The 14,097-nt window shown below is 45.7% G+C and overlaps 1 protein-coding gene across 5 annotated transcripts in view; it reads left to right on the forward strand.

Moving 5' to 3' along the window:
* The window catches only part of DCAF8 (DDB1 and CUL4 associated factor 8), a 46,670-nt gene that overhangs the window by 12,893 nt on the left and 19,680 nt on the right, over positions 1 to 14,097 (forward strand). For 2 of the 5 annotated variants that reach the window (XM_050929850.1, XM_050929851.1), the window contains exons 3-7: positions 2,306 to 2,387; positions 6,238 to 6,308; positions 7,960 to 8,627; positions 9,609 to 9,749; positions 12,022 to 12,116. In XM_050929850.1, the coding sequence (XP_050785807.1) occupies positions 2,383 to 2,387; positions 6,238 to 6,308; positions 7,960 to 8,627; positions 9,609 to 9,749; positions 12,022 to 12,116 (980 nt within the window). In that variant the 5' untranslated portion in view covers positions 2,306 to 2,382. Of the gene's footprint in view, positions 1 to 2,305; positions 2,388 to 6,237; positions 6,309 to 6,975; positions 7,198 to 7,959; positions 8,628 to 9,608; positions 9,750 to 12,021; positions 12,117 to 14,097 lie in introns of those variants that run through there. The other 3 variants (XM_050929852.1, XM_050929853.1, XM_050929854.1) reach the window with 2 other exon arrangements.

The following is a 14,097-nucleotide window of genomic DNA, read 5'->3' on the forward strand; positions in this document are numbered from 1 at the left end:
GGATAGCTCAGTGGGTTGAGCATTTGCCTGCTAACCCCCAGGCTGTGAGTTCAATCCTTGAGGGGGCCATTTAGGGATCTAGGGCAAAAATCTGTCTGGGGATTGGTCCTGCTTTGAACAGGGGGTTGGACTAGATGACCTCCTGAGGTCCCTTCCAATTCTGATATTCTGTGACCACCTTTCCTCTTGAATTGGGATTCTTGTTATATGCCTTGATCAAAGGGTTACCATGAAACGGTATTAATGACTGATTTCAGTAGGTAGTTTGGGGAGGAGGACAGAATCTCTTAAAAGCTATCTCCATAGCAGTAGAACTATACCTACATATTTCAGTGTTATGTGTCAAATCCTCCAGATTAATACATCCACTGAATGTATCCACTTTAACTGCCAGGTTCCGTTCCATAGCAGCATTCACCAAGTGGAATTGAAGATAAGCTATTAACTGGCTTTCCAGTCTGCTCATTGCTTGAGAAATATAATTAACACTATTAATGTATAGTCCAACTCCAAAAAACCTTCCAGCTAAGGTTGTTCTGGTGGTTTAATGTAATCCTTGTACATATCATATATTCAGCATGTTACAGTAAAAGCGACAACATCAGCTTGAAATCTGGTCAGATTAGAAGTATTTGTCATACACTGGCCCTGCCAGTCACTGTCCTCGTGTGGGGGCGGGGGAGGAGAGAGGTTGGGGGGGGGGGGGTTGTTTTTTTTTTTTTTTTTTTTTTTAAGTATGCTTTCCTCCTGTGTGTCTTGTGTGGAACTGCCCCAGGCAAACAAGGAAAATGGGCTGGAAAGAACAGCCAACACTTTTTGAAAGTGACTAATGTTTTTGCATGCCCAAGTTGAGACTTTTAAAAGGGCCCAATTTTCAGAAAGTGTTGAGTACCCACTTCTGAAAATCTGGAGTCTCAAATTGCGCTACCCAAAATTGAAAATCACCATTCAGAGTTTATGCCAAAATGATGGCAAATGCATAGACAGAAGTGACCTCTAAATTGACTACTCTTTAAAGAGTGCATAGAAGAGTGCATGGGTGAGAAGCAGAGCATTGTCTCAATTTAAAATGACCACAGTCTGTTTCTTTCATTGACAGCAATTTGAAATATTGCCCTAGTGATTCAATTTCACTGAGAGTAATCTGAGTAACACTTCACTCTGCTGTAAAAACCCACTGAGCTAAATGCTGTCCCTTGCTGGCATTCTCTGAAATCTCATTGACTTCATTAAGCTGCAGGGTTATAAACTGGGGCAGAATTTACCGTGGTATAAGAAAGGCCATACTGAGTCAGACCAAAGGTCCATCTAGCCGAGTATCCTGACTTCCAACAGTGGCCAATGCCAGATGCCCCAGAGGAAATGAATCCTCAAGTCGCCTATTTCAAGCTTCTGGCAAACAGAGGCTAGGGACACCATCCCTGCTCATATTGGTTAATAGCTTTGATGGACCTCTCTTCCATGAACTTACCTAGTTCTTTTTTGAACCCTATTATAGTCTTGGCCTTCACAACATCCTCTGGCAAGGAGTTCCACAGTTTGACTGTGCGTTGTGTGAAGAAATACTTCCTTTTCTTTGTTTTAAACCTGCTGCCTATTAATTTCATTTGGTGACCCTTAGTTCTTGTGTTATGAGGGAGGAGTAAATAACACTTCCTTATTTACTTTCTCCACAATGGTCATGATCTATAGACCTCTATCATATCCCCCCTTACTCATCTCTTTTCCAAGCTGAAAAGTCAGTTTTTTTTAATCTCTTCTCATAGGGAAGCTGTTCCATACCCCTAATCATTTTTCAGAGTAGCAGCCGTGTTAGTCTGTATCCGCAAAAAGAATAGGAGTACTTGTGGCACCTTAGAGACTAACAAATTTATTTCAGCATAAGCTTTCGTGGGCTACAGCTCACTTCATCGGATGCATAGAATGGAACACACAGAAGGTATTTAAACATCCTGATTCTTTTGTAGCTCTTCGCAGTCTGCCTGAGTGTTGTATCATCTGCAAATTTTGCCACCTCACTATTTACCTCCTTTTCCAGATCACTTATAAATACGTTGAATAGTACTGCGTTCCAGTACAGACCCTGGGGGGACATCACTGTTTACCTCTCTCCATTCTGAAAAATGACCATTTGTATGTGTATTGATGACACCTACTAGATGCTTTCACGTAGATTAGTCCCAGAATTTGGTACAATGTGTGTTGCACTGGTATAAGAAATAATCTGAAGGCCCTCGGGGTGTCTAGTGAAATTCATGCTGGTGAAAGATATTTTATGGAAACTGCTGTTCTGTGTTTGTTCCAGTGCAGGCGGCCCTGACCCTACCCTATCAGTGTGTCTAAGCACTGCTCTAGAGGTCTGACCTCGTGGATGTAAGCTGGATGAGGTGGGAGTTCGTTCTCTCTAAGCCATCTAATCTTTGCCTTTTCTGTTGAGACTACAAATCAGGCCAGCTGAAAACTGGTAGCGAGCAAAGATCCGCTTGTGTCCTCAAGATCTGGATTGAGATCCACTAACTGTGTGTGGGCCACAGAGCTGCCAGCAGGTGGCAATAACCAGGGTGGAGCAATTTAAATCAAGGCCATTGAAATCAATGATTTACATCATGGTTTGTTTTTAAGTCAGGTTGAGATTTTGTAATGTGTTTTATTGCAACTTTAGATTAAAATTTATAATGAACCAAGTTGCAAATTCCTTAAAAAAAAAAAAAAATGCCATTCCTATTAGGGTATATTACAGAAATTTGTAAAATTCAAATAGGCAAAAAAAAACATACTGAAAACTAAGGCCCTGATCTTGAATAGCTGCTAAACTTATTTTCATGAATAATTCCACTGCCTTTAATCCATGTGCTGGAAATCAAGTGTGTATATATATGTGTTTGCTGCATTGAGGCTAAAACTATTTTTACTAATCTTGTCTTAAGTGGCAGATCTGCTGTTTCAAACCAAAATTGCCTTACTGTTCATGAAAAATCTATTCAGACTTCAACAGAATGATTGTAGATAAAATTCACCCAGGTCAGAATTTTCAAAAATAAGAGCATCCGTCCTGTAAGGATGGAATTTTCCTAATCACCTAAATGACTCAAAAGCACAAGTCTGATTTCAAACTTTAAGCCCTGATGGAGGAATGTAGCCTGGCCAAAACATTTCAGCTTACTTGACATGTGGATGTTCAATGTATCAGAAGAGATTGGTAGCTATAAATAGAACTTTGGTTAATTTTGTGTTTGAATTTACAGTAAGGATGTTGAGGCCCTGGGCTTGTATTTTTTTTCCCCTTCATATAAGCATTCATGGTAGAATCTATGTAAACCCAGACGTTATTCTAAGAATAAGAAACTAAAGAAAAAGATGTAAAACATCCACACTCTCCGTTTATAAATGGGAAGGAAGTAAAGGACTAGCAACGTGAGAAATATCCTGATTTTGATCCACTTTGGCAATAACATTTGCCACTTCTGACTTTGACTGGAGTTGTGACTTAGATATTATTTTGTTGGGGGTTGTGGGGGAGCTTATAAACTGAGCAAATAGTGCCACTGTTTTTGCAGGGTGTCCTGTTGGACTATATCTGAGCTGCTGCTGCAGAGGAAGCAGCGATTCCCACGACATTGTGAGACCATTGCTGACATGGGAAATGTGCTGTATTTTTTTTGTGGTGCCATATTCAGGTATCATTGATGCTGATGGACAAAGTAGAGAAGTGCCCAGAGCTGCGTTAATTACAGGCTCCATTAACAGCACTGGAAATGGCCGATAGCAGAGAGAATATTGCCTTTTCTAAATACTTGCTATTTAAAAAAAATCACTAAAATCCAGTATGGGGGGATATCCCTGTGGCATAGACCAGTATGATACAGTCAGCTTTTAAGTGAATGCCTGAAAGCAGCTTTTACTAATTGCAGCTCGATGGAAAGATCAATATTGAATAGCTGCTCTGCCACTAGCAGTCCGCAAACTGAAATTTCTCTGCCATGGGAAGAGCTCTGGGTGCCAGACTACGTTTTATTAACTAATGATTAAAAATCATTTTCCCCTTTGGAATTAATGCTAAAACCCTTGGCTGGGGTGAGGGGGCTGGAATATTTAATTCAGGAATGGCGGGAAGAACTCTGTAGAGGACCTGACTGGATAATGTAGTCACTACCCTGGTAACTTTCCTGTTGGGTTTTTGAAGGGATTCTGGAGATGCCTGGGTGAGTGGGCTTAAGACTTGCATTAAGGAAACTAAAAGTAGCCATTGCTAGCATGAGATCCCACGTGATGTCACTGTGGGGTAATTAAAGATCTGTTCCACAATGCCCTTGGAATGGAGGGAGCTGGAAATGCTCGAGCACTATTTCTCTTTTTGGTTTGGATTTACTATGTGTGCATGTAAAATTAAAATGTTGCTCAATTAATTAAGCAATGGCAGCAAGTGTGAGGGAGCTTCCAACCTCACAGCTAAGTTCCCCTGTGCTCTGGGAAAAGCATGGGAGAATAAATGAGCCCTGAAGGTCAAAACTTGGACTCCAGACTAGCGAGGGGGGGTAAATTCCAGAGCAGTTGGGCTTCCGGTGGGAATGCCCTGAACTCCCACTACATTACTGCACACTTAACTGAGTGTTTGAGGTTTGGAAGGACCTTGTGCGTAGGAATGTATTTAGAAATCTGTGATTTGAGGTAAAAAAGCTTCTCAAATATATTTTGATCCTACAATCTGTGGATGCCAAGAAGTTCTTTGTTGTCAGCACTTAACTGCACCTCAAAACTACCCTTCCTCAGCTGTGTTTCAGATCTAACATGCTTAATTTTGTGGTATGGGCTAGTGACATGGTCTCTTCAGTTATGGATGGGTTTTGTGCCGTAGTTATCGCAGAGCTAACATCAATAACTCATCATTCCGTGGAGTGTAGCTGGGGATCAGGAGTTGGATGGAAAGAGCTTGCCTTGTGACAGGATACAAATGAAAAGGGACTCCGAGGACCAAAGTGGAGAAACTGGGGAAGGTTCACATAGTGAAATGTGATGGAAGGCTTTAAGAAATTAGGCAGATGTATTGCGTCATGAGACCTTCGCTTCCCTGTTGGGTCAAGGCAGTCTTCATGGAAGAATGCAGCTGGAGGACTGTACAGATGTGGAAATGGTTGGACGGGGGCGGAGGGGAAGAATTACCCCCTGAGAACCAGAGCCTTGCGGAAGTTATGCTTAGATTAGTTTTGGACTGCAATGGTAGCAGCCATAACTGTACTATAATGTATTTTCCACTGATCTTGTACACGAAATAGTCAGTATTTCGGTGGGAGACATCCAAGAAATATTTAGATCATCTAGTAGTAAGTGTTGGTATTCTGAACCCATACCCCAACATGGTGTAAAGGGGGCGCTCTGATGCTCCAGTTGTCACGTATCAGAGGAGAGAGAGAGAGCTGAGCTCCTGACCACTTGTGGATATTAATAGTTTGTGGTAGGTCTACCAGAGAGTTTGTACAAAGGCCCCACTGTCCTGGCCAAGTGCCACCTTAAGTGATGGCATTATGTTTCTGAAGTGTCCTCTGTAGACAGTAAACTGCTATCCAATATTGCAGTTTTTAATATGCACAACCACCTTCCATCCCAGAAGTGGCCAACAAAGTAGTTCCCCTGTACACCTTGGAGATGAGCTTGGGATCCTTTGAGGAAAAAGGAGCTATGGAGTTTGGAGGCATTTACTGGGGAAATGGAGGTTTCTGCAATACCCACATCCCAGTGTATTGGAAACGAACACATCGGGTATCTTTTCCTCTGCTAATCTGACTCCTGCAGCCTTAGAGAAAATGTTAGGCTTTTAGCATTTTTATATTGCATTTGATAGTACATGTCCTGTGGTAAACAGTCCAGTTTCATTTAAGTAGTTCTTCCCTGTTTGAGAAGTGGGTACTGTTTCTCAGTACACTGGGTCAAGCCATTGCAGCTTGCTGCAAAGGGGTGCACTCTTACTAGACAGAGTCTGTAGTAGAAAGCCATGGCTTTTATGAAATGATCTCGGAGGGGATCTCTCATCTTGCTGTCAAGTATCAGAGGGGTAGCCGTGTTAGTCTGGATCTGTAAAAGCAGCAAAGAATCCTGTGGCACCTTATAGATTAACAGACGTTTTGGAGCATGAGCTTTCGTGGGTGAATACCCACTTCGTCAGATGCATGTGGGTGAATACCCACTTCCTCATCTTGCTGTTCGCCAACTCTCATATTTTTTTTAACTTCTCAATTGCAGGTTCACCCTGAACAAATACAAGATGTCGGAAAAGGGGAGTAGCACGGATGGAAAAACAGATATAGCCAATGGTAAGGGTAGGGGTGAAGACCCGTTTGAGTTGTCTGCACTTAAGATTAGTGCTCAGTGAACAACAAGAAATTAGGGATCATTTTAGTGATTTCTCTAAGCATGTTCACAACCCTCTAAATTTACCGGTTGTGAACCTATATTCAAATGAAGAGCTTTTAGTGTCAATTTTTGTACAGCACAGATATTGGATGTGGCACCAAAATGCATTTTATTAAGTGAAATGAACACTGTGACCACACACATTCCTCGCTGAAGTGTTCCATAATGTGATTCGAGTGCTCACCAGCCCCCCATCAGCAGGAGTTTTTTTGCACAAAATATTTATTGAATAGCTTTGGTTAGTGAACACCCACAAAAATGGTAGGCTGCTTAGGAGCAGCAAAAGAGGCTACATTTACCAAACAAATCACTTACCCTGTGAATTGTTCACCTAGCTCTACATAAGCTATTTAAAGTGATATAGGGGAATCAAATGTCCTATCTAAGTATCCTGCACCGTTGGGAAACCCTCATTCTGTCCCTATATCAGTGTTTTCTCTTCCATCACTTCACTAACAAAGTTGATTAGAATAGGACCTCTGGACCAGTTCCTGGTTCTACTGAAGTCAGTGACACAACTTCCGTTGACTTCTGGAGACGCAGCATTAGGCCCTCTGTTCCTAATATCTGCTCCCGTATTATCTCCTTCAAAATCCCTTGAATCGGATGATGGCTGGATCATCTTCTGGTGGAGGAGAATCGGCAGAGAAACCCTTAAAAAGCAGAACTGGCCTTCAGATAGCCTTTGTCATGAAGAAGAGGAGTGTGTCTGTGTAAGCAGGATTGTTGCCTAATACTGTAGAGAACCCCCCGAAGCATGGCAAAGCTAGCTGTTGATTCAAATGCCAGGTAATGTCCTACATCTGCCTAGACCCTGCTCCTTTGTATGTGGGAGTAGATTTGTTAAAGCCCTTGTGCAAGATATTGCAACGTGGGGCAGATTTTTTTGTTGCTAAATGAGTGGAGGTTACAGAATCCTGAGCTTGTTCATAGCAGTCTGCGATCCTGTTAATAAATGCGAGAGACAGGGGAAGGAACAGGGTTAATTGTATCCTCGGGGGGGGGGGTTGGGGAGGGAGATGGCAAGAGACAAAGAAAGCAAGGGAGGGTACAAGACTTGATTGGGGAAGGGAAGAAAATAATGGGAGGCACATTGTAATCCCTGAATGAAGCTGCAATTAAAAATGTAACACATGGCAGTGAAACAATTGGCCAGAGGCTTTTCCTGAGCTAGTGTTGCCCAGAGGGGATGTCCCAGTGATCTGAACAACAGGTGTGAAATACAGAGATTTCCCAGGCTAGAACCGTAGTTTTTGAAAGCTCCATCTTTCAGGGAGCTAGATGGAGTTCCATGCAGCGTAAATGGTTCTGGGACTGCGAACTAGACCGTAACCTCACATCTTGGTCACTCTGTGTATGCGCTGGCGATCCCATGGCCCTTTTGTAGGAGTAGGGATTTGGCTGGAATATTCTCCCCCTTCTGTTGTGCTGGCCTCCAACCTGGAAGTGGCTGCATTTCAGTGGTGCTTTTGGGTACATGAGAATCCTTTGGTGCTGTAGAGATGTGAAGTTATTTACCCCAGAATCAATCCCGTGGTCTGTCCTGTGTAGGGAGCTTATCCAGCAGCCCTGAAGAAATGTCTGGAGCAGAGGAGGGGCGAGAGACCTCTTCAGGCATTGAAGTAGAGGCCTCTGACCTCAGCCTGAGCCTCACTGGGGATGACGTAGGTCCCAACCGCACCAGCACAGAGAGCCGGGACACAGACACGGAGAGCTCGGGAGAGGAAAAGGACTCAGACAGCATGGATGACACAGGCCACTATTCGATCAATGAGGAGAACCGGGCCCACGACCGGTCCCACTCAGAGGAGGAGGAGGAGGAGGAGGAGCAGCGGTCCCGTCGACGTGCCCTGCGCAAGCGTGCCAACCACGATCAAGACTCCTCAGATGATGAGCGGGCGCTGGAGGACTGGGTGTCCTCGGAGACAACTGCTCTTCCTAGGCCCCGCTGGCAGGCTGTGCGTGCCCTCCGGGAGAGGGAGTTGGGCTCCAGCTCACGCTTTGTCTACGAGGCCTGTGGGGCTAGGGTCTTTGTGCAACGTTTCCACCTCCAGCACGGCCTCGAGGGGCACGGCGGCTGTGTCAATACCTTGCACTTTAACCAGCGTGGCACGTGGCTGGCCAGTGGCAGCGACGACCTTAAGGTGGTGGTTTGGGACTGGGTCAGGAGACAGCCGGTACTGGAGTTTGAGAGTGGCCACAAGAGCAACGTCTTCCAGGTGAGAGAGGGTGGGGCTGAGTGTGCCCAGAGAAGAGGGTGGCTGAAGGGGCTGGTAGGGGCATCACCCGCTCCACTCAGAAGGATGCCAAGAGCTGAGTTATTCTGTTACGTTTGTAAATGGGTGAAAGTAACTGAACGTGTTTGTGTGGTGGGAGAGCAGGTGTCTCAGTGCCAGGACTCCAGGGTCCTATTGGACCTCACTTTCCCTGGCGAGTGGGAGAGCCAGTGCTGGCCCAACTGAGCTTTCATAGCGTCTCCAGCCGGCACGGCTGCGAAGAGCCTCCCAAAGGCAAACCAAGTCTGCCAGTAGCACCTCGACGGGGTCTGTTCCGAGTTGGTGCCCAGGTGGTTCTGAGCAGCAGCAGATACTCTGGCAATCAGGTCCGTTGCTCCTTAGGGGAAGCGATGGAGGCAGGAACTGTATGTGGAGAAGGGCCTTGGGAGAGCAGCCGCCATGCTCGCAGGAGGCTCTGGAGTGGCAGGGAGAGCAGAGAACTCCGGCTTTCTAGCAGCCAGAGGTTGCTGTGGGGAACAGACTTCATGTTTTATCTCAGCCTGCTCCCCAGAGGCTAATAGGAAAGGCCAAGTCCAGGGGCAAACCTGTGGGCATCTCCACCTCTCCATCACTGCTTGAGATGGAGGTAATGCAGGGCTTCTCAGCCAGGGCGTTGCCCCACACTGCAGGGCATCGCTCTGGCTAGGATAGAATTGTTCAAACCCTGTTCGAAGTACTGTACAGCCTCTGCAGTCCCCTTATCTTACACATGGAGAAACCGAGGCATAGAGCACTAGTGACCTGCTGTCGGAAGTGGCACTACAGCTTGGGACTCCCTGGGTTTTTTGCCTTTATGAGCAGTCCACAGATCCTTCTGCTGTGGTTTGGGGTGGAGGGTGGGCGGGATTTCAGCCACAAGGACTGTGGGAGGGCAGGTGTTCCCAGCCCCAGTGGAACGCACCATCTCCTTTTGCTCTCCTCCAGGCTAAGTTCCTCCCCAACAGTGGCGACTCAACTCTAGCCATGTGCGCTCGGGATGGCCAGGTCCGGGTAGCCGAACTCTCTGCCACGCAGTGCTGCAGAAACACCAAGCGCGTGGCACAGCACAAAGGAGCCTCACATAAGGTGAGCCAACTGGCTGCTGTTTCTGTCTGGTGCCAGAGCATAGGGACAGATAGGGCCCATAGCAGCCAGGCTTCTCGTTCATGAGGTGTCAAAAGGAATCGCTTATATCTGTGTGACTGTGGGACCGGCCAGTACCCTGCTCTGTCCCTTATTTTCAGTGTATATAAACCTCCGTCTAATTTGAAAGGCCTGTGCCTTCTCCTCCCTTGGTATGTAGATTTCCTCAGAAGCTGATGTGTTCCTTTAACTCAGTTGCATGTCTCTGAAAAAACTGGCCTGCCCCTTCTCCAGTCCCTGCTAAGGGAACGCCTGCCCAAGGAGATGGGTCTCACGTTGCACTTCGAAGATGGTAAGATTTGGACTCCCTCACTGTCCAGGGCTTTCCTCTGAAAATGCCTGGCGCTGAGGATTTCCTCCTGGGCTCTCTGCAGCACACTATGGCAGAGGGTCACAGTTCATCCCTTTTCACCTACTCTGGCCCCTCCTCAATGCAACTCTAGCATCTTTCTCTCTTGATGGCTCCTGCGTGCAAAGCAGATGAGTCTCTGGAGCTGGCTAGGACTCCTAGCTTTATGAGGTCAGAACAAATGCAGAAAGTACACATTGTCCTGGAGCCTTTCAGTTTGCGTTGCCATGTGTTTACCTGCATTGAATTTAATCTGTGATTTCACTGCTGAGCATCCAATCCCCTGTGGAGTCCTTCTGAAGTACTTAGCAATCCTAATTAAAGAGTTGTGCCTTTTCATTGGTCTTCTCCCCTGCCAGATGCTGCCCAGTAACAATTCTCTCCTGGCTTTCATGAGGCTTGTTGCTGCACCACTTGTTTTTATGGTCACCTGTAGCAGGAGTGTGTTTATCGGGGTGTGAGGGGGACTGTCAAAGTGCAGGCCAAAGGCAGCATTTGGAGTTCTAATACACGGCCCGTGGCCCATGAAAGCTGCATATCGCAGCATGCTCTGTCTCAGTCCAAGTTGGGGCTGCTCAGTCACATGCAGGATATTGACTAATGGGCCATGTCATCTGCACTGAAGGCAGGATGGGCTGCAATCTGCTTGGTCTATAGCACAGCCACCAGGCACCTGTACATTTACCACTGTGCCCTTCCATTGGGCAAGGTGTGGAAATGTTAGCGGCCTGGAATATCAGGGTTGGAAGGGACTCCAGGAGGTCATCTAGTCCAATCCCCTCCTGAAAGCAGGACCAATCCCCAACGAAATCATCCTAGCCTGGGCTTTGTGAAGCCTGACCTTTAAAAACCTCTAAGGAAGGAGATTCCACCACCTCCCTAGGTAACCCATTCCAGTGCGTCACCACCCTCGTAGTGAAATAGTTTTTCCTAATATCCAACCTAAACCTCCCCCGCTGCAGCTTGAGACCATCACTCCTTGTTCTGTCATCTGCTACCACTGGGAACAGCCAAACTCCATCCTCTCTGGAACCCCATTTCAGGTAGCTGAAAGCAGCTAACAAATCCCCCCCTCATTCTTCTCTTCTGCAGACTAAACAATCCCAGTTACTCAGCTTCTCATAAGTCATGTGCTCCAGCCCCCTGTTGACATAGGACGGACCTCAGTGGCTCTTTAAGAAGCATTTTCATCAGATGTAAAGTGCTGATTATATTTGCATAACTGGTCACAGAGGAGCAAGCGAGTGACTGAGACCTAATCTCGGGTTGTGAACTGCTGAGGACAGCGACCGTACCTCTGTCTTTGCAGAACCAAGCACAACAGCAATCTGGGTACTACTGAAATAGATAAATAACCCCTGGCCGCCTCTTAATACAAGAAGAGCAGGCAGTGAAGGGTTTGCATTGTCTGATCACAGTCACATTGAAGTGATGTGCTAAGAATAAACCTACCCAGCATGTCTAACTGCGGCAGGAAATGCAAACTGACCTCCTTCTGCCTGTCTTTCCATACAGATATAAAAATGTGACTTTTAACTGCTCTAACAAGCTGACCGAATCCCCGCTCAGCCGGCTCTGTCCCAGAACACACTACAAAGTGGGTCTAAGGGGCTCATTCTGCTTTCCTTGAAGCAGGGGATGTGGCCTCAGAGGCCGTTTTCCCCTCTTCAGTCTCAAGGCAGATGCACCTGTCCGAGTCCCACTGACAGATTAAAAATCATACATCAGCCTGTCCCAGGTTTTGTGAGGCTGAGTCATTGAAGTGCTTTCCAATCTCAGGTGGAAGGAAGGGTGATATACAAGGGAAGGAGTCTTGTCCCACTTGTTGGTTAAAAGGGATCCAATCCCAAAGCATTTATCTTCCAGCTGGCCCTAGAGCCGGATTCTCCATGCACTTTCCTATCAGCTGGCGAAGATGCTGTGGTCTTCACCATTGACCTGAGACAAGACCGCCCTGCTTCGTAAGTATCTTTCCTTGACGTTTGCTGTTGATTGCTATGAGATCCTGGTGAATGAATCGATGAGGTTTCGAAGCTCCTGAGGCCTTAGATGTTCTGCTGTATGCCAGAACGTTGTCTCCGTGAAATGTGTAGTTGATCATTTTAAATTGGCCTGTGTGTTTTGCTAGCTGTCTGCCGTGCAAGGATTTTATCAGTCTGACCTAGAGACAGGCTTACTTGCCAGCAGTAAAGTTGGCTAAGTAAACTGTTTACTCTGCTGTAGAGAATCTTTTAATGACTAAATCAGTGTGTCCACTTTGGACTGGAGGGCTCAAGGTGTGTCTTTGATGGCTGGGATACACAGATTTTACATGACTGGTCTGAGTCCTCCCTGTTGCTTTCTGATCTATCTGGCAGATGTTTGGTGGCCCACATGACATGAATTTGGCACTCTGTCTGCATTTTGTCACCCTCATGCACTAGGCCACTGGGACTGACCTCCCTTTCCCCCTCAGGGGGATCCCTCCCTCTATCCTAATAGCTGCAGAAGTTCATGCTCACACTGCGTTGTCTTTGCACCTGTACTGTGGCTGCTGTCAATCATAGATTGTTAGGGTTGGAAGGGACCTCAAGAGATCATCTAGTCCAACCCCCTGCTCAAAGCAGGGCCAATCCCCAAATCGCCCCCTCAAGGATTGAACTAACACCCCTGGGTTTAGCAGGCCAATGCTCAAACCACTGAGCTATCCCTCCCCCAGTCCAGGGCTTGATTGAGTGTGAAAGAGGCTTCTACAGGTGTGAGATACTCGGTTATCTAGTCTGTTTAGAGAAGGGTCTGAAATGCAGTAATTAATCAGTGTTGATCTTGAAGCTTTTAGCGTGAGCCTCCTTTGCCACACTCTGTGTTTGTAGTTAATTGAAAAATCATAATTGAACTAGCAGGTTGTTGTTTAAGGTTTTAACCTCATAACGCATGTTGAACTGTCAATTTTGACAAATTTCCAAAGTACGCAGGTTTCTTTTAAAGCAGGTTTCTAGTTTAGTAACATAGTCCTTTTTCTGATGCACTGGAATCTCTTTGAAGATGATCCGATTTAAAATGAAGGATTTCAAAGTCAATGGCATCTGAGCTTGTCTTACATAGACCGTTCTTAGTTGGTTTTTTTTTTAACATCACACCTCTAGATGGTTTTTAAATTGTAGGCAATCTTCTTCACAACCAAGGTAAAGATTGAAGGGATATTATTTAAAACAAAAATCTTAGATGTTAAACCTTTAAAACCTTCTGCCTGTTACAACCGAAATAATACTGAAATGGAGCTGTGTGGTCAGTTGCACTTCTTTTTGTTTTTAGTTTTCCTGAAATAGCTTCTATTCTACTGCTTGGGTTTAACACTCTAGGGGAAGATTTAAGTTTTCATTCTTAAATATCATGAAAACATTTCCATTAATACTAACTTCTACCGAACCTGAATATTGGGCCTGTACCTGTGTAGCTTTTTAAAAAGTTTGTCTTATCCTTCTGGCTAGAACAGGGGTTCTCAAACTGGGGGTTGAGACCCCCTCAGGGTGTTGCAAGGTTATGATATGGGGGGTTGTGAGCTGTCAGCCTCCACCCCAAACCCAGCTCTAGGCTTGCTGTGTGAAAGAGGTCACCAGGACAAACATTTGAGAACCACTGGGCTAGAATAACCTTAGCACTGCTGTTGGATAAAGTCTGGTGCCCTTAGCATGCAGTAGGTTATTACCAATTGTACAGTTACATCAGCCTCTGGTACAAGTAGCAAAGACACTTCAGATCCCCTCTACTAAATTCTGTTTCGAAGGAAAAAGCCAGAAAATGACTTCACTCCACTGTATTGACTAGGAACTGCAGCATAAAATCAGTCATGTGCTTTCTGCAATTTGGAACCAGAAATGAGGTGGTTTGTTTTTTTTCCACTTTTAAAGTGAGTAAGAATCTGTCTGCTGAGTGAGCTTGGAGAAATGCCTGCAGTTCCCA

This window comes from Gopherus flavomarginatus, chromosome 20, assembly GCF_025201925.1.
Source record: "Gopherus flavomarginatus isolate rGopFla2 chromosome 20, rGopFla2.mat.asm, whole genome shotgun sequence".
Classification (NCBI taxonomy): Eukaryota; Metazoa; Chordata; order Testudines; family Testudinidae; genus Gopherus; species Gopherus flavomarginatus.